General features: G+C 37.0%; 1 protein-coding gene across 3 annotated transcripts in view; it reads left to right on the top strand.

Moving 5' to 3' along the window:
• Nucleotides 1-21,118, top strand: part of LOC122562633 (ABC transporter B family member 1-like) — a 174,603-nt gene extending 153,485 nt beyond the window's left edge. For all 3 annotated transcript variants that reach the window (XM_043715648.1, XM_043715646.1, XM_043715645.1), the window contains one exon: nucleotides 17,857-21,118. In XM_043715648.1, the coding sequence (XP_043571583.1) occupies nucleotides 17,857-18,069 (213 nt within the window). In that variant the 3' untranslated portion in view covers nucleotides 18,070-21,118. The remainder of the gene's footprint in view (nucleotides 1-17,856) is intronic.
• The last annotated feature ends 383 nt before the right edge of the window (nucleotides 21,119-21,501 follow it).

Raw genomic sequence — 21,501 nt, 5'->3', positions numbered from 1 at the left:
CTTTTTTACTTAGTAACTTGTTGCAATCTGAAGTGCACCACTGAAAGAGTGAAGGGCACTGATGCAGCATTAAGTTTCATAAGGGAATTCAATATCAACTTGAAGAAGGAATAAATTAGAGAACCATGGGGAAAGAGCAGAAGATTGAGACTATAGTTTTTTCAAAAGTTAGGTTATATGATTTTAATTTTTGTTATTCAGTCACTTTAAAAAATGCGCCTCTAAAATGGCTGTTATTTTGATTACCTCTGTCAGACTCTCTGTTAATCATCTTTGTTATAAGAATTTGCAACTATGCTGCATTTTCTCTCTATTATAATAGTGTTTTGTACCTGAATCATCTAAGTGCAGCTTATCTGCACATTCTTTTCCTATCTTTTCTATTTTGAAAATTTATATTTTAGAAAACAGCGGTTTAAGTATTTGTCCATCCACTTTTCAAGATTTTGTGGTATCTGAACTCCCAAATCTTTTGGTTGCTCTACTCCTTTTCCAGTTTTACCAACTAATATTTATGGTCGGATTCCTCCTCCCTACTTCAAATTACTCCACATTAAATATTCTCTGACATCTGCCTGTCCTCTTCCACTGCAAAACTATTTTGTTATTTTGGGAACAGTGTATTCAGGAAAAGAAAGCAAGCTGAAACTCAGAATTCTACATTCATTTTGTGGATAATCATTAGTATTGCCAAATAAAAGAATGGTTTCGATGCTGGCACAGCAGATTCTTTTCTGTACCTTTTTTTAAAGCACAATAGAAACTTGGCAAGCATTATTTCTTTTTTAATAAACAAAATTAATCTTGAAACAGACTAAACAAACTGACGAATATGATAGAAAGCATATGCACTCTGCAGGGATCCTCTTGATTTCATTCCCTAGAGTGTGGCCTAGTTACTCTTTACCATGGTAAATGTATACCTTCATGATTCTATCATGGGGGTTGGGGGTGTCCTTAAAATTTAGTGCAATCTTTTAATTGCAAGAAGTATACATGGACATCTGTTCTGCAATCATTTGCCCATCTTTCAATATATTTTCCAAGACCAACTCATGATTCTCATACAGAATAGTCCTTTTAAGTAAGAGTCTTTCTTGCTGAATATTAAATATTCAGCCTCCAGGGTCGTCATGAGAAGAGTTTAACAGCAGCTGTCTGCTCTGTATATTGAAATCAGGGTCTTGGATCTGCTTGTGCCCTCATCCTAAGATCTAGACATTTCTGTTGGAGGCAGACGTGAAATATCATCTCTCTGGGAGGAAATAACAGATGATGCTTAGATCAAAAGGCCCTTGAACTATTAAGTCTTTCACTTTGAAGAGTTTATATTGATTGAGCCTTCAGTTATATTGAAGGAGAACAACAGTGTTCACTATTAAAAGAAATGAACAATTTCTTACATTGGTCATGTGATTAAAAAGGTGCCTTGAAGTGGGAGAGGTGCTTCTCTTCAATGCTACGTGTTATCAACTTTGATTTCAAAGAGGAATTCCACTGAAAAAATTCAAGTAACTCTCATGCAACATTTTGCACAGTTTCAGCACCATACCACTTGATCTTGAATGGTATAGCTGCAACTAGACCAATCAGGCTTTCTGTTATCCCATCATATTATATTATATTCCATTTTGGAGCAATGTTGTTTCCAGCCCCAAACACCATTGGCTGTTTGCTTGGGTATGTTCCTTTAGGTTCATTGCTATCTTCACCTCTAGACTTGTACATCCAAGTAGGATCCACTTGACAGTAATCAAGAATGAGAACTATGGTGAATTCTTTCTTCTTTGCTCTAGGATGGTGACTTTAAACATAGCATCAAACACTGCTTAATTTGAATGTCCCAAACCTGAGACCTTTACAAGCATTGCTCGGGCTACTTAATTCTACTCTGTTATCCATCTCATCTATGGAAACCCTCTTCCCTACCTCCCCTAATCATTTCCTAGATATCCTGTTCCATTGCATCTTCCACAAATTTCACTTCACCCAGTACCATGCTGTTCATGTCCTAACATGCAACAAGACTCATTTACCCTTCTGTTCTCTGACTACTTTGAGTGTACTTTCTTTAAAATCTCGTCTTTGTTTTTAAGCTCCTGTTTTGCCAAACTGTTCCAATCTGTGTAGCAATCTATAACACTCAAGCCCTTCTGCTTCTCCAGTTCTGGCATTTTCTATGTTCCACTATCGGTAAATTTGTTTTCTGATGCCTCGGCCCTAAACTTGGGGTATTCCTTCTTTTCTACCTTTGGTTCTGCCTTAAGATGCCTTTGTCACTTTAGTATCTGTCCTAATATCTCTTTCTCATCCTGTGTCACATTTTGTTAGATCACTCTGGTGAATTGCCTTGCAATGCTTATTACTTTATATGTGACTATTTAAATAAAGTCCTTTATAAAGAAAAATGCTTTGTGTATGACAGCATGGTCATACACTGTTCAGACTTGTACATATTTAATTTTTAAATTGCTAAATCAAAATCCTGGAATTCACTACCTATTCTGGAGTACTGTCACTGTATTAACTGCAATAGTCTAAGAAGTAATGTTGCCAGGAATGGAGGGTTTGAGATATAAAAATAGACCGGAAAGCTTGGGACTTCTCTCACTGGAGCATTGGAGGTTATGGGGTGACCTTTTTGAGGTTTATAAGGGGCATAGATAAAGGGAATGGCAAGGGTCTTTTTCCTAGGGTGGGGGAGTTCACAACCAAGTGGCATATGTTTAAGGTGCGAACGCAAATATTTAAAAAAGACACGAGGGACATCTTTTTTACATGGAGTGGTTCGTGTGTGGAACAAACTGCCAGAGGAAGTGATGAATGCAAGTACAGTTACAACATTTAAGAGACATTTCGATAAGTGCATGAATAGGAAAGGTTGGAGGGATATGGGCCAATTGCAGATGGTGGGACTAGTTTAGTTGGGAACATGGTTGGCATGGACTGGTTAGGCCAAAGGGCCTGTTTCTATGCTGTACAACTCTGAGGTGACTCACATTCTCTTTGAAGTGAAATAGGGATGGACTATAACTACTCGTCTAGTTACCAATGCCCATATCCAGAGAATTTGTTTAGCTTTCACTTTAGATTTAGAGCCAATATGCGAAAATATTTCTTTAGAACTGCTGGAGCATTGCCTCGAAGATTGCTTAAAGCCAGGATATTTGGCTCCTTTTTTTAAAAAAAAAATGTGCTAGGGACTGTAATATGAAAGCAGACAAAAGATACTGATTGTACAAGCCTGACCTGAGTTTTAGAACTTGGGCAGCGGTTATAATCACTGTCGTGCATCTGCAAGACAGAGGCTTACATGGATAGCACCTATAGGGAGGTAGACACAGTGCAGATTAGAAGCATACAGGCAGAGGGTGAATAGGTGAGTACTAGGCAGCCTAAGAAAACCAGGTCGGTAGTGCAGGATTTCCCTGAGTCTACTGTGCTTGTTAATCATTATTCCATTTTAAAAACTGCAGGAAAGCAATGGTATCTCTGGAGTTCACAAGAGCCAAGTCCATGGCACCAGAGGTGATTGAGCTACAGAGGGGAAGAGGAAGAAACATGGAAGTACAGGAGTTATAGACAAGGGATCAGACACTTTCCAGTAGTGGTAAATATGACTCCAGGATAGTGTGTTGCCTCCCTGGTGCCAGGGTCAAGGATATCACTGAGCAGATGCCAAATATCCTTTTAATGGAGGAGCTATCAATCAGAAGTTGTGGTTTACATTGGTACCAGCAGATGGTTAGGAAGAGGAATGAGGCCCTGATGGCAGATTTTAGGATGTTAAGATAGAAATTAAAAGTAGGACTTCGAGAACAATGATCTCAGGATTACTCCCAGTGCCATGTGCTGGTGAGTGTAAGAGTAGAAGGATCGAATGATTTGAATAAAAAGCTGGGGAACTGGATGGAGGGTTTCAGATTTCTGGGGAAGATGGGACCTGTACATACTGGATGGGTTACACCTTACCAAGGTTGAGATCGATATCCTTGCAGGGAGATTTGCTAATGCTGTTGGGGTGGGATTAAACCAACTTTTCAGGAAGATTGGAACCTCATGGTAACCCATATTGGAAGGAAAAAAAAAGCCTTGATGACACAAATTAGAAAAGCTGCTTGGGCAACTCTAGGGAATTCAGCCCAGCATTGAGGATGTTTTGAATGCAGAATGATAACACTTCAAAGGAAAGTTGCCCTGAACGCATGCAGTAATTGCAACAGGTTAGATGATCTAAAGGCACAGGGATATGAATATGGTCTAACTGCCATTACAGAAGAATGCTTCATGGTAACAAGAAGGAAAATGAGTTGGAGTTGTGCTGATGTACGAAATGGGATTGATGCATGAGAAGGAGAATATCTCAGATTGGAAGAACAATCTGTGGAATCTACTTGTGTTGGCGCTGACAACCAGCAAGGGACATCAGAGGTTGGTTGAAGTTATTGGTAGGCCACCAAATAATTGTGGTAATATGGAGCATGATAGTAATCTGGAGAAGACAAAAGTACAGAGCATGGGTAACATGGTCATTATAGATACCATCAATCTGCATATAGACTGAGTAAAACCAACTGAGCACAAAGTATGGAGGACAGGTTTCTGAAAGTGTGTTAGGGATGGTTTTCTGGAGCAGTATGTTAAGCCAATGGAGGATGTGCTATTTTAAATCAAATATAATTAAAAAGGGCTAATTAACAATCTAGTTGAAATAATCTTTAGGGATGAGTAACCACAAAATGATAATGTTTTATGATATTGAAAATGCAGTTCATTCTGAAACCAATGTCTTAAATTTGAATGAAGCACAAATTAGCTGAGGTGGATTGTGAAAATACATTAAAGGGCATAACTGTACATACACAATGAGTAGTGTTTAAAGTAGCTATTTTAAAGCCTGCAAGGTCCAAAAACCTAAGGTCAATCAACCATGCCTAAGAAGGGAAGTTTAAGATTGTGTAAGTTTAAAAGAAAATACCAACAACGTTGCTGGAAATAGCAACAGTTCTGAGGATTTTTGTGAGTAAGGGAGGCTGTTGAATACAACAAAGGAAGACCAAAAAACTGATAAAGAGAATAGAATATGAATACAATCTAACAAAACATAAAAGCAGACTGTTACAGCTTCTAGATGTATGTAATAAGGAAGTGTTTGGTTAAAATAAATGGATGTCCATTAATGATAGCGTCAGCAGACTTGATAGTGGTGAGTGGAGAAATGGCAGAGAAGCTAAATGATTATTTTAAATCTGTTTTCAATGAGCAAGATAACAGAAACTTCCTTGATTTAGATATTCAATTTGGAGATTTAGAGAAGTTGAAGTAAATTAGCATTGGTAAGAAATTTGTACAGGAGAAATTAATGGGACTGAAAGATAATAAATCGCTAGGACTCGATGATCTTCATTGCAGAGTGTTGAAAGAAGCAGCTATAGAGATAGTTGGTGCATTGTGATTATCTTGCAAAATTCGGTAAATTAGAGTCATAGAGTTGAACAGCACGGAAACAGACCTTTCATCCAACTCATCCATGCTGACCATATATCCTAAAGTGGTTTCATCCCATTTGTCAGCATGTGGCCCATAATCCTTCTAAACTCTTTCTATCCAGACTCCTTTTTAAGTTGTATTTCTGCCCATCTCCTCCACTTCCTCTGGCAGTCTGATCCATACACACACCACCATCTCCGTGAAAAGGTTGTCAATCAGGTGCCTTTTAAATCTTTCCTTTCTCGCCTTAAACCTATGCTCTCTAGTTTTGGACTCTCCTACCTGGTGAAAAAGATCTTGGCTGTTCACCCTATCTATGCCCCTCATAATTTTCTAAACCTCTATAAGGTCACCCCTCACCTTCTGATGCTCCAGAGGGGAAAAAAACCCAGCCTATTCAGCCTCATCCTTTGCTCAAACCTTCCAATCTGGGAAACACTCTTCTAAATCTTTGCTGGACCCAAGTTTAACAACATCTTTCCTAGAACAGGTATCTAAAGGTGTCCTGTACAGCTGCAACATGACTTCTCAACTTCTATACTCAATGAAAGCAAGTGTGCCAAACACCGCCTTCACCATTCTGTCTACCTGTGATTCCATTTTCAAGGAACAATGCACCTGCACCCCTAGATCTTTGTTCAGCTACACTCGCCGGGACCTCACCAAGTGTATAAGTTGTGCCCTGATTTGCCTTACCAAAACGCAATACTTCACATTTTTCTAAATTAAATTCCATCTGCTACTACTCAGGCCATTGGCCCAACTGATCAAGGTCCTGTTGTACTCTGAAATAATCATAACTGTCCACTACACCACCAATTTTGGTGTCATTTACAAACTTACTAACCATTCCTCCTATATTTGCATCCAAATCATTCACATAAATGATGAAAAGCAATATGCCCTGCACTGATTCTTGTGGCACACCACTGGTCACAAGAATCCAGTCTGAAAATCAACCCTCCATCACCATCCTCTGTTGTCTCCCTTTAAACCAATTTTGTGTCCAATTGGCTAGTTCCCCCAGATCTCCTCTTAACCAATCTACCACGCGGAGCCTTCTCAAACACCTTACTGAAGTCCATTTGGTCAACATCTACCATTCTGCCGCCTTCAATCTTCTTTGTCACTTCTTCAAAAACTCAATCAAGTTAGTGAATCACAATTTCCCATGCACAAAGCCATGTTGACTATCCCTAATCAGTCCTTGCCTTTCCCAATACATGTAAATCCTGTCCCTCAGAATTCCTTCCAACAACTTAGCCACTGCGGACTTCAGGATTGTGGTCTATAGTTTCCTGGCTTTTTCTTACTACCTTTCTTAAATAATAGCACCACGTTAATCAACCTCCAGTCTTCTGCACCTCACCCATGGCTACCAGTGATCAACAAGAAGCCCAGAAATCACTTCCCTAGCTTCCACCAAGTTCTAGGATATAACTGATCAGGTTCCAAGGATTTATCTACTTCTATGCCTTTTAAGACATCCAGCAACATTACTTCAGTAATATAGACAGTTTTAAAGATATAGCAGAAAATGAATACTGCATATCCTGGAGATCAGAGTTGAGTGTGTGGTGCTGGAAAAGCACAGCAAGTTAGGCAGCATCGGAGGAGCAGGAGAATTGATGTTTCGGGCATAAGCCTTTCATCAGGATTCCCAAAATGTTGATTCTCCTGCTACTGTTCCACACTCTGATGGCTTTGTTGGTCTTTTAAGGGGACTTATTATCTCCCGAGCTACTCTTTTGCCCTTAATATATTTGTAGAATCTCTTTAAATTTTCCTTCACCCTGTTGGCCAAAGCAATCCCATGTCTCCTTTTTTGCCCTCCTGATTTCCCTCTTAAATATACTCCTATTGCACTTTATACTTCTCTGGAGATTCATATGATCCCAGCTGTCTATACCTAATGTTATGGCTCCTCTTTTTTTTGCCACAATTTTCTAGTCACCAATATTCCCTACACGTGCCAATCTTGCCCTTCACACTAACAGGAACATATTTTTTCTGAACACTCAATCTCATTTTTGAAGGCCTCCCACTTTCCAATCATCCTTTTACCTGTGAATAGCCAGTCCGAATCAATTTTTGAATGTTCTTGCCTAATACTGTCAAATTTGGCCTTCTCCAATTTAAACTTTAACTTTTAGATCAAGTGTATTCTTTTTCATGTCTATTTTAAAACTAATAGAATCAATATCACTGGTCCCAAAGTGCTCCCCCACTGACACCTCAATCACTTGGCCTGCCTTATTTCCCAAGAAAAGATCAAGTTTTCCTCTTTCTCTAGTAGGTACATCCACATATTGAATCAGAAAATGTTCCTGTATATACTTAACAAATTCCTCTTTAACACTATGGCAGTCCAGTCTATGTTTGGAAAGTTAGGAATGTCTGTCCGTGTGTCTGACTAGAGAGTCCTTTCACGATCGATTGCTTGGAACCTAATTTTCCCCCCATTTCTTGAACGATTTCTTTGAGTTGGAAGATAGCAGATGTCACCCCACTATTTAAGGCAGCAAGAGAGAAAACCGGGAGCTATAGACCTGTTAGCCTTACATCAGTAGTAAGGAAAATGCTATAAAGGATGAGATAAATAAACAACTCTTTTGATATTGGTCCATTTAGGCCTATCAGCATGCATTTGTGCATGGGAACTCATGGTTGATAAACCTGTTGGATTTTTGTTATTGAAGATGTTACTAACAAAATGAATAAAGGTGAGCTCATGGATGTAGTTAACTTAGATTTTCAGAAATCCTTTGATGTAGTCCCCCACAGAAGTCTGGTTAGAAAGATAATGCACATGGGAAAATAGGTCATGTCTTGGCATGGATTAATGACCCCCTAACAAGGAGGAAAAAGAAGTGTCTGGATTAAATAGGTCACTGTCACGTTGCAGGGTATGGCTAATGGGGTACCACAAGGATCTGTACTTGGGCCTTGCTGTTCATGTTATATATCAATGATTTGGAAGTTGTGCTGAGATGTCTGGTTTCCATATTTGCAGATGATACAAAGCTAAATGGAAATATGTGTCATGGGGAATATGAAAAGTGGCTTCAGGAAGATTTGGACAGGTTTATTGAATGGGCAATGAATATGATAGTTGGAATATAATATGGAAAATGTGAGGTTACAATGTATTTCTTAAATAATAAGAGTTTGGAAAGTGTAGCTGTAAAAAGGGATCTAGGTGTCCTTAGTGATAAGTTACTAAAGCTAATCTGCAGGTTCAGCAAGCTATTAGATAGCTAATGGAATATTAGGATTTCAGGAAAAGAGTAGTAAAGCCTTGATTCAGTTGTGTAGGAACTCTGTTAGATTGCACTTGAGTGCAGATTGGATCTCTTTATCTCAGAAGAAATGATTACCGGAGAGGGTGTTCAACAAAGGTTCACCACATTTGTATTTGGAATGGCAGAACAATCTTATGAAGAGATTTTGGGCACACTGGGCCTGAATTCACTCGAGTTTCAAAGAATGAGAGGTGATCACCTTGAAATCTCAAATATTTGTAAGGATAGATGTAGATGATTCCCTGGTTGGAGAATCTAAAGCCAGAGGTCAGAATTAAAAAATGTGGGGTTGCCATTTGGTTCGGAAATGAAGAGAAATTATTTTGCTTAGAGGATTGTGAACTTTTTGGAATTGTCTAACGAAGAAACCTTTGGAGATTCAGTCTTTTGAGTACATTTAACAGACATTAGATTTCTAATTATCCTGTATCCTACTGAGTTATGGGATGGAGGGAGTAAAAGACATTCAATATTTGATCAGCTATAATTCTACTAAATTAGCCTATTCTAGTTCCTATGTTTGTAGAAGAGGTGTACTTGCAGGAGGTGGACAAATATGCTGAAAGGGCTTCTTTTAGAAGTACAAAACTATGGAAAGATAGAAACATGTAATCAGTTTAGCATGGGGAGGAAGTCTCATTTGGAGAAACAAGTTCACTGAATTGCTGTAAATTGGGGATAACAAGAAAAATGTCAAAATAATGGATCCACATGTTCTCACCATCTGGCATTTTTCCCAGAGCCAGCTTCAGAATGTTGACTGTAATCTATGCCTCCACAACAAGAAACCAGTTGCATTATTATAGAGGGAATTAGTGTATATTTTTGAAAGGCTGTGAAACTGGATTGAACTGATGTGTCTGTAGCTTGTTTACTCTTAGGAGGTAAGAACAGAGTGGGGAGTTAGAGCACATGTGCAGTGGTTACTTTAAAGGACACATTGGCCATCCTCAAGACATCTGCAGGCATTGCTGCCAGTCCTATCAACCTATGATACCTCCACTGTGTGTTGTTGTCTCCTTCTCCAGTCATGACAGCTGTACATAGTTTTGCCAGTGGGTTTGCTAGCTATCCTTCACTTCAGATGCTTTGTTTGACCTCCCACATTTTCAGCATGCCTGGTGTGTCTACTTGGATGGCAGACCCTTTTTAATTATTTCCCTCTGGAAAGTTTACAGATGCTGTTCTATCAGATGTTCTATCTGGGCCTACGATTGGAAATCATCTGAATGTCAGACCTATGACTTGAATGCGAAAATTCAGTCAATGATATCCAGTCAAAGCTGTTTCTTGGAGAGTTGATAGAAGATTTCTCCATCTTTAGTAAATGCAGACTATTTGGAGATAAGTAGACTCAAATGAAGCAATTAGCAATACTCCTTAAATCAGAGATAAGTGACGCTGCCTGAAGATTAAGATGGAAATCATTTTAATGAGTTTCTAATGTTTCACTGAGGGGCAAGAGTTAATTTAGAAATCTAAAATTTGTCAGATCATGAAAATTGGAGCATGGATAATTACATTATTTAATTCAAAGTATGTGACCTTTTGAGAATCTGAATTATTCTTTAGTGATTTAAGAAAAACATCTGAATCTACTATAGTTTCAACAATATTCCAATTCCATGTTTCATGTAGAACTATACAAAGTTTGACATTTGTACATCTACAAAATTCTTCTTATTTGAAAGCATGCCTATGTTTTAAGCCTAGAAAGGTTTTTTTAAATTGACTTGCTCATTGTAAATCCAACAAAAAAAGACTGAATACCTAATTGTTGAGCATCAGTATCTCTATGAAATTTAATCAAAATGATCCAGCATATGTAAAGGAAGATCAAATGAAATGTGAAGTAAATGTATAATATTGTCTGTCAGTTTAACTTGACTTACCATCTAGTGGGAGTCAAAGCTACTATTCAGTTTATCCTTTCTTTGTTAAAATAACCCAAGTCAAATTGAGCACTGCCAAACATACTGAAAACACTGCCTGGGTTGCTGGAAATGATTACTATTGTACTATTTCCTGTTCCTCGGTACTTTAAGAGCTGGGCCATGCAATTCCTAATTAAACTTCCTCAAAGCAAAACTGTACAGAAATTATGCCAAGCTACACGCTAATAAACATAGTGTGGCGTTTTCCGTAAAAAGGTGCTGGTGAAAATTTAGATTCATGCTGGCAATACTGCATTTTTTTCTCCCCAAAATTACAGAGTAAGTAAGGATTACATGATTTAACAAATGTTTTAGCAGATTTGGATCAAACTCAAGACAAGTCTCCTCTTAGCCACCCCCTTGTTTCAGAAAATGAACATGATCTGAACTACCTTCTGAAGATTTGTCAAGCACAATATTTGTAATTTGGATGAGACATTTACTCAAAGCACCTTCTGATCTTTAAAGGGAACAATAAAGATCCCATGGCAACATTAAAAGGGTTGAAGAGTTCACACAATATCCTGGTCAACATTTATTCATTTGCCATGATCACCAAAAGCAGATTGTTTTTAAATAATTGCATTGCTGTTGGTGAGATGTTATTAAATTTAAATTTTCTGCCACCATTCTGGACATTGAATCAGTAACTATACTACATCAAAACGTCTTTGTAGTTATGAAAAAATTGCAATAACCTAAAGTAGTGAAGTATGCTATATAAATGAAAACTTTTTATTCATTCTTTACAGGATGTCAGTTGAAAAATTTGGATATTTCACAAACCATGTGATTTCCCTATTCTTTGTCCCTCGCACATCTTTGACATATTAAAGCCATGAGTATTCCAGGTTGTGTCTTTAAAGCAGTCCACTCCATAATTAAAGTGTTAGAACAATGTAATTTTAAAAAGGCATTAAACTTAGAGTAATACTGACTAATGTTCTGTAATCAAGCTCTTGATTTCATACAATTTTGGTCAGTTTATGATTGTTTTGCTGCCAACAAGCAATTCTTTTTAACATAACTAGTACTCAGTAAAATGTTCCAGTTGTCCAATTATTACTGCTGACTAAATGCTATTAAAAGCACATGAATTGATCCAAATTGGAAGCATTGTACTAGGCAAGTTTCTTCTGAACATTTGGCTGAGAGAGGAATTAAAGCTAACTCGTCTGTGCTCAGAGGAATTGAATGATAATAATGCTACCTTGAATTTTATTTGATTCCTGAAGAAGGGCTTATGCCCGAAACGTCGATTCTCCTGCTCCTTGGATGTTGCCTGACCTGCTGTGCTTTTCCAGCAACACATTTTTCAGCTCTGATCTCCAGCATCTGCAGTCCTCACTTTCTCCTGGTTGAATTTTATTTGCCAGAGTTCAAAGTTATTAATACATTTAAGAAAAACGAGATAAACGCTAATTGTGAGAACTCCCAACAATTTAACTTGAGTGCAATTTTGACTGTTTTAAGTAAATCTGTAATGCCAGCTGGTAATCTTGATTGTAAAGCTGTAATCCCAAAATTGTTAAATTTCCTATTTTGAAAATATGCAGCACTAATAAGCACTGAAAAGTCCATCTAAAAGAATTCCTGTTAATTATTTGGCACTATTGTAATTGTGGCTCAGTTTCTGAACTTTTTACTGAACTGTATCAGTTTTCAAAAATCAAAGTGATCAAAGAAGGAAAATTCTGATGGACATCCCAGAAATCATAAATATACACACAAAAATGGAAAGAAGATGACTGGTATTACATATGTTTCAATGTGCTATAGAAGTCTGGAAGTAAGATAGCTAGAACCACGTTTTTAACTGCTACACAAAACTGAAAGGTGTGAAAGTTAAAACTTTTGTTGGCAATAATTGAACTGTGAAGTTTAATTTCTTTACCTAGTAGAAGCAGATGCCTACATTAGTGTTTAAAATAAGTCTCCAAGCTAACAGCACATTTTATAAATCCTGGCAACTAATGGGGCTCTTGAGGTTCATGTCTGTCACCTCATAGTTTACTGTTGAATACGACTCTGAGACCAATTTCAATATAAAAACAATAACTTCCAACTGCCTTTAAACTTATTTCAGTATTTTTAAAACTTGTGTGCATATGTGAGCACAATTCTATCAGTTAATCTAATACCTGGGAATGGTAGAAGAATGACATAATCAGGAAGATTTTACAGGAAGTCATAAATGACATCTGAGCCCTGTAATTATGTAACAACCTTTAAACCATGTATCTGCTGCTTAAATAATGGATGGCTTTGGGCCCTTCTATACTGGAGTTTGAGGAGAAGTCAATCAATGGAAAATTGAGACCACAGTCTGCTCTTCTCAATTCTCTAGTGCAAAATGAAATTTATTAATATTTGGCATTTACAGCTCATCTTAAGAGACATTTTCTTCACTTTCTGGTCCTTTGCAGCTTTAAATCCAGCTGGCATAGCAGCCGAGAAAACGGTAAAGGTAGTAATTGGCTATCCTTGGTGTTCTTGCTCAGACTTGTCGATTCTGAACTGAAAAGTTAAGTGTTAAACCATTTAAGGGAATACATTTTATAATACTGTTCCTGAATGTGAAATAACCATTTGAGTTCAATCAGCTATTAATCATGCTCTTATGGCTGTTTTCCTATGGGTTTGCTATCGATAGCATCAGTAAAATTGGTAGCGAGTTTTGATTGTAAAAGTATTGCTGCTTTAGAGAATGGTGGCAACACCACACATCCTGGTGGTTTCCAGTGGAACATTAAACAGCAGTTCTACTCCTTGTAGTTTAACTCAATAGTACAAGTACTAAAGGCAGACATAGGCCTTAACACACTGAGCTGTGAGAAGCATTTCAATTCTTATGAATGGAAACGCTCCAGTGATTCTTCAAGATGAATCTGTTTGAAGTTTTCCCTAACAAGTGGTAAAGTTCTATGGTGAGAACGTTTTTTTCTGAAATGGCTGTGTCTACATATGTGCATACTTGTTTTAAGAATTTAAACTATCATGTCACTACACACTCTCCACCAATGGCCAAAGATGTACTGTACCAAGAGGAATACTACTTTGATATGAAGGGATATTCTACTACTATGCCTGGCGACATCAATGCTTCTTTATTAACTTCCACCCTAACTGATGTAAATTGGATGATATTAGCAACAACACTAGACTGTTGGCAAAGTGAACTCTCACTGTTTGTATGTGATTAAGGAGTGTACTCTCAAATTTTTCTGAATAACCTTGAGAGCGGCACAGTGGCTCATTGCTGCCTCACAGTGCCAGGCACCTAGACTTGATTCCAGCCTCAGATGACTGTGTGGAATTTACATGTTCTCCCAGTGTCTGCATGGGTTTCTTCTGGGTGCTCCAGTTTCCTCCCATATTCCCCAGATGAGCAGGCTAGTGGATTAGCCATGCTAAATTGCTCATAGTGTCCAGGTGGATTAGTCATGGAAATGCAGGGTTACAGGAATAGGGCAGAGGGCAAAGGGCTGAGTCTGAAGGGGATGCTGTTCAGAGGATTAGTAAAACCTCACTCTCACTCCTTTAGTCCATTCTACTTTTGTCAGCCATCAGATACTGTCTCTTTCCCCAGGCATACAGTGAAAAGAAGCCGATTCACTTCTTCAACCTCCGAAGTATTTGGTCAATAACATTCGCTGGCACACTAATATCCTGCAGGCTTGTTTAGAGCTTTAATTTTAACTTAGATCAGCATTTTAATATCTGCTATCTTGTACCTGAAAAATGTAGCAATAGCTTTAATTCGACATTCTTTAGAACTTTAGGTGTAATGAATTTTTTTTTTTGACTACTAAAATGCCTGCATACAATGCTTTCATACTTCATTTGCACATCTCTTTTGATTGCGATAAGCTAAAAGGATAGTTTGATTAATAGAAACTGAAAGTGTGCTGCTAGATTTCTTATCGATATTACATTTTTTTAAATCTGAGTTTCAACTATGATGCTGAGAGTGCAAAACTAGTACAAAACAAGATCACCTTGAGTACTGGTTCATTCTGGCAGCCCTATACTTCACAAATATGGCAAAAGTTATGATCCAGCCCCAGTTTCGAATGTATGAGTGAAATATTACTCTTTGTATTGCACAAACTTTTTTCAGACAATTATCTGGACTTCTATTAGAAGCTTACTAACTATTGTCAACTTTACTTTGTCCATCTGTTCTCATTTAGTCCTTACCATTGTATTGATCTGCTTTAAGTTCACTGCTTTCGAGTTTCTTTCTTATGATTCTGTACTTGTGCACCTCCAATTTCAGAGATTGTTCATCAAAACCTTCATCAATTCCTTTCTCAAATATACACATTACAATCTGGTAGTTAGAATTTTTTTCCTCATAGCTCTGAAACTTACTGATGCGATGTGCTGAGCCTATTCCATAATAAATGCCATCTTTGGAGAAAAGCTATATGCAAAGGTAACAAGAATGGGATACTTATTGTGAAATGAAACTTGTTGAACACGTTCTGCTTCTCCTCCTTTCTGAATCTTTACATTATTCCAAGAGTGTCCTTTATTCAAGTTGTTGGTCTTAAAGCAAACTCTTGATCTCTGTCTGGAAATGACCTTATTTTCCAGGCTAATTAAAAGCTTGGTTCGAAAACACAATAATTGACTTTGAAAAATTGAACTTGTTTTCTTTATACTCCTTAATATTTATTCATTTCAGATGTCTTCTAAATGAAGATCATTAATCTGAAAAGCAAAATCTCTTCCATCTTTTGAATTATATTTGGAATTAAGGGTCTAAACAGTGACCATGAATCCATTGTTGATTGTTTGAAAAACCCATCTAGTTCACTAATTTCCTATAGGCAAGGAAACTTGCCATCCTTACCTGGTTTGGCCTACACGTGACTCCAGGCACACATCAATGTGGGTGAGTCTTAACTGCCTTTTGTGCAGTTAGGCATGAGCATAAATGGTGGCCTAGGCAGCAATGATCTCATCCCGTGAATGAACTTTTTTAAAAATTATCTGATTTCACCCACTGTGGCAATCATATTGAAAGTAAGATTCCATATCCCTTGATAAAGAAGGGCTACATTAGCCAATGTTGCTGCTACCCTGATAACTATTTAGTAAGTCCTGTTGGAACTGCATTTCATGCATCAGTACTTGTGTATTTCCGTAGTAGTGTATCTCATGAATAGCCGTGTCTGATGAATAGCCAAGTCTGAGGGACTTGCAGTTAAGGAACTGGAACCTGTCATCAGTTTGGTGACTCTGGAAAGAGAAAAGCGAAAATATTGTTTTCCCTCAAAAGTCACTCAAGTATAAGACATCCAATGAAGGTCAAAGCTTGCTCCACCATCTATGAAACAATTTTCCGCAATTACAACCTCATCGTAACGTTCAGTGTTGTAACAATGTGACTTTTCCATTTTCCATAGCAATAGTCCTTCAGAATCAGTCTTCTAAATTATGGCCTATGAGGAAGTGAATTGAAAGTTACCAGCACTTGCAGTTATTTACTGCAAGCAGTCCAAAGATGTGCAGGTTAGGTGAATTGGCCATGCTAAATTGCCCGTAGTGATAGTTGCACTAGTCAGGGTGGGTTGGTCTTTGGGGGGTCGCTGTGGACTTGTTGGGCTGAAGGGCCTGTTTCCTCACTGTAGGGAATCTAAATCTAAAAATGGTTAAGTTTATTCTTCTTCAATAGGCATGAAAACATGAGAATTCTCAATCTCTTGCACTGCCCAATCTCTTAGTAACTGTCCCATTTTGATTGATTTTTATTGCAATGCCCAACTCGATTTAAGGCCCATAGTGCAGGACACCATGAAGAAAAGGAAGAAAAATAATGGTGAGGTAAATCAGGAGCTATTGATGTAACTGGGAGCTATTGATTAGGTGATATCAAGTATGAATTTGTTTTGTAGCTTATACACAGCAAGAAACAGCAAAGACATGGGAAATAAGGATATTTTGCCATTTAAAGGTCATGGGAAAGGTTTGATAAATAGAATTTTGAAGTTTTAATTCTCATTGAAGATGAAGGAAGCATATCATACATAAGTATTGGTAGTTATCAAAAAAAGAGAACAGTCAGAAGTAGTTCTGATAACATAAGTATACAAGAATAACTTGATGAAGATGTGAGAGAATTTAGAAATGAAAGAAAAGAGGAGAAAAGGTTTGTGTTGAAAATAGGCCTTTCATTATATCTAGTACAGGAGCTTGAGAGAAATACTTTGAGCCAGATTTGCAAAATTGCCCATTCCAGTTTCTTGTGCATTGATCGGAGTGTTTTTTTTCTCTCTCTCTCTACTTGAAGTACATGTTGTTGAGATATACAGTATGCTGTATTGTTGCTGCTTTTATGTAGATCTCTGTTGTTTGTATAGTTTTCTGGCTGCTGAACCTAACTAGCAAAGCATGATTTTGTTATCCTGAGGTGCTGACATTTTTCTATCACAGGAGTAGATGCAAACAGTCCATTACAAACCGATTTGAAATGTACCTGAGTTAGATGACAAAGTTGGCCTTAAGTTCCTTCCAGTATTTGAATAAAGTAGAATATGAGTTTATTTAATATTTTAGGTCCTTTAACAAAGATAAGTTAGTTGAACAAGTGCAATATATGATGGAAGTGATTTACAAACAGACACTGTGCAAAATAACGGTACTCAGTGGGAAATATTAATATCAAAAACAGCCTCATCCTTTTGTTGTCTAGATTGTTCTGCATATGTTCAGCAGAAGGAAATGGGAGTACTACTTTTTTTTTATATCTATCATCCCTCATGCTCCTCCTTGAGAAAATAGATTGATAGAATAAGCTATATGTGATAAATTAGAGACACATGCAATAGAGTGTTTGATGCCAGCTGTAATATCTTTCTTATGCAGTGAACATCTTTTTTCATTAAATCAGTAAGCATAAATACACTACATATTCTTCCAACTGTTGGCATAAATTGTGCCTGATATTAAACAAAAACAAGACTAACCAAAAAGGTTGATCCTACATAACGACAGATGGTTTTACTGAAACTTTGAAGTAATTTTCAAATCACAGATTTATTTTCAAAAATAATGTGTTCACAATCAAATGTATGAACAGTTTACACACACAATTTTTACTTGCCATGTTTTTCTTTACTAAGGTGATTGTTGTTGACCATGGAAGGATAGTGGAATGTGGTACCCATAACAGCCTTTTAGAGAAGGGAGGAATCTACAAGAAATTAGTGTTTCACCAACTGACCGCAGGCTCAATAGAGTTTGGAGGTGATTTCCAGGAAAGTGTCTCTTTGAATGGTACGCAGACAAAAGATACCACAATCCCTGAGAGAATATTGGAGCCATACAGCTACTGATGAGGAGTGGAATGAATTGTGTTGGACATGCAGGGAAGTTGTCAAAAATGTCTTTTAGTGAATAATAAACAAATGAAATTCATGTGACAAGTACTGTTTGTAACTAAGCTTCCCTTGACCATTTGTAAATTGCTTGATTGTAATTTTACATGCATTCAGTTATTAATTTCCATCTTAAATCTGAAACATGGAGGCTTGCCATGGAGTTTGTTGGCTGCTAGATATCTGGACTAAATCAGTTTCAAACTACATTTGCAATAATGCTGCATTGAAAAGTATTTCTGTCTCCCATACGGAAGCTCTTGTTGTCAGCCACCTCATGCAATGTGTCTTAGAATAAAATGGGAAACCTGAATTATTCTTCTGTGGAAATCCAATTCACATTGAATGACGGAATGTAAGTTGCTTTCTTGTTTGCTCTAATTTAGGGGTGTTACATTTGTGAACTGATCACTACATTTGATATCATTATCCACACATAATATTGATAGAGATGGGTGTAAAATAGTGCTGCAAATCACAGGGTAGTTGTGCAGTTGTAGTGAAGCTTACTGTCTACGTTGAGCTTGCAAGCAATTGCTATAAATTGTAATTGTACATTTTTGTTTGAAACAAAACTTGTTTTGAAAAAAATTAAGAATTAGGGTGTGGCACCTAAAGAGATATTGAAACTATCTAGTTTTTGGGATTTGTTTTCTCTTTCTCCGTTATTGCACCCTACTCAGTACCAATCTATGGGCTTCAGCCACCATTTGGCACCATGGACATGTGCATTTATAATGATTGTCAGCAGCCTACTCAATTATCACAGATGAACTGATGCTGTCTGCAATTCCAGCACAGATCACTATATAATGATTAAAGAGCAGACCCCTCACCACTAGCAATTGTCCCTAATCTAAGATTCATTTGTAGTGCCCTTATCACTGTGGCATCAGAGATCGATCAAGTCAGTACATAATCAAGAATCAACTGACCTGATCTGTACAGTTTAGCTACTCAGTTGATAGGTTCACTGAGTTATCCCTCATTTTATTATAGTTGAGCTGTGCTTATGTGGTACTGTTAGTCTCCCTAGTGAAAAGCTGTTTGAATTACTTAAACAATTGGATCCAAATATTTAGCAAAATACATTAAAACCTAGAAGTAGTAGTTTTTAATAAATTATAAATTTTAATTTGGATATTGGAAAAAATTGTAGAAATAATTTGTAATGAGTGTTATGATATCTAAACTAACTGATTATTTAGCACTAAATTATCTTACCCAAGTTGCACTCCTCTGCATTGAATTTTCTTGCTGATTATATAGTATGAATTGTCTGTTTCCAATGCTTTCTCAGAGTTGGGGACGAACCTCACATCATGAGTGTCTGATATAATCTTAATTAACATTTAAATCAAGAAAACATTTTAAAAGTTAAATAGTGAGTATTGTGTGAGATTATATGATACGCACTTTATATATAAAATGCAAATCTGTGTTGGTATGGTGCTAGTTTTAAATTTTAGAAAATGAAGTTCGTAAATGAGTAACCATAAATGTGTGGTAGTGAAGAATATATTATAATAAATTTTCACTAATATATGAAATGTCTACAGAGTTGTTTGAAAATTGGTTGTAAGTTGTTGAATTTAATGGCAATTGAGTTAGTCGTTTACACAAAATTCTTCGTTCGCAAGTAGTGTTAGCCTGACATCTCCATTTGAAGGAAATTTATTTGAATTTATTCTATGACTTGTAAGGATTGTGACTGTATCTACTTTAAAGGTGTTATGTGTTAATTGTGTAAACATACCAGAGAATTGCATTTTTTTTGCTCTAACTCCAAGTATATTCTGGACTTTTACATTTAAAATTCTAGGTGTTTTATTCTTTCATCTGACACATCCTTTATTTTTTCACATCATTGCTCCCAATGTTTGTAAGTCTGATATCGTTATCATATGTCAAAGTTAAAAATCATTTCCAGTCCCTGGTCCTGTTCTGCAATTTGTAAATACTTCTGGTATTGTAATCTGCTTAAATCTCCCATTTCACCCAAAAAATGAAGGGATAGTAATCCACAGAAACATCAATGTCCTGCCTGTTAGAACTGGTATGGTTTTAAAATGTGCATAGCAATATTTAAGTGTACTAAATTTCTCTCTCGATACTTCTTTTGAATATGGAATTAACCTGAAAGAATGCATTTGGCAGAGTCTACATGTTACCTTGCTCTCTGCAGGTTTCACATCTTTCCCTGTGTTGTGCAGTAAAAGCTAAACATGAGTAATATTCAGGACATTTGACGCAGTCGTCACCTTCTTAAATTCTCGACCCCTTTTAAGTGATTCTGGTCAAGTTATGTTCTTGAGTCAGTGAGGTAGAAGAGAGAGAAATTACAGGCATTTTTAATCAGTTATGGAAAATGTATATTCTACTTGCAATCAAATCCACTCTTTTGCAAATAACATTTGCTGCACAAAAATCTCTGCCTTGAGTCATAACATATCTCTGGGTTTATTTTACAGGCAAGAGAGTTCTAAATTTAAACTCCGTTCCAATAATTTCTTTTTAAAAAAAACAGTAATATATTATAAGATTTATTTCCTGTGAATTGTTTACCTGAGAACATTGTTTTGCTGACATTTTGTACAGATGTGTATTAATATCTGTATAATTGCATGTTGTTATAGCTATTATTTATGATTCATGACTGTTTCATTTGTGTTATAATTTCAGTGAACTGCTGATTTTTTCACAAATAAGGAAGCAAGCTAGCTTGTGTATAAATTGAACTGTATAGCCTAGTGATTAAAAAATTTGAGGGTAACCTCTAATTTTGGGCTTGAAAACCAGAAAATAATTCCCTAATTGGATACAACTCTATATATAGTCTGGTATCAGTTTTTCAACATTTCTGAAACATCGATGTTTAATTTGTGCAGTATCTTAGACCATATTTCTAATGACGAAGATTTGTATTTTTCAACATTATTTTAAACATAAGTGCCTGTAACTGTGCTATCATTATTGTGCACTGGTTAACTGATTGCAAAATAAATTCCAAATACAAATGTGCCTGACTAGTGATTATCATCATAGAGTCGTCATCATCATAGAATCCTGAATAGTGTGGAAACAGGCCATTTGACTCAACAAGTCCACACTGACCCTCCAAAGAGTAAACCACCCAGGTCCATTCCCCTGCCCCATTACTCAACATTTCCCCTGACTAATGCAGCTGACCTGCACAATTTTTGGATTGTGGGAGGAAACTGGAGCATCCAGAGGAAGCCCACACAGACACAGGGAGAATGTGCAAACTCCATACAGACAGTCGCCCCCAAGGCTGGAATTTAACATGGGACCTGGCGCTGTGCAGCAGTAGTGCTAACCGCTGTGTCACTCAATATATCATTAGATACCTCCAACACTATGGGCTCTAAT

The sequence above is a fragment of the Chiloscyllium plagiosum genome, chromosome 25, assembly GCF_004010195.1.
Source record: "Chiloscyllium plagiosum isolate BGI_BamShark_2017 chromosome 25, ASM401019v2, whole genome shotgun sequence".
Taxonomy (NCBI): domain Eukaryota; kingdom Metazoa; phylum Chordata; class Chondrichthyes; order Orectolobiformes; family Hemiscylliidae; genus Chiloscyllium; species Chiloscyllium plagiosum.
This window is presented reverse-complemented; position numbering and strand designations above follow the sequence as displayed.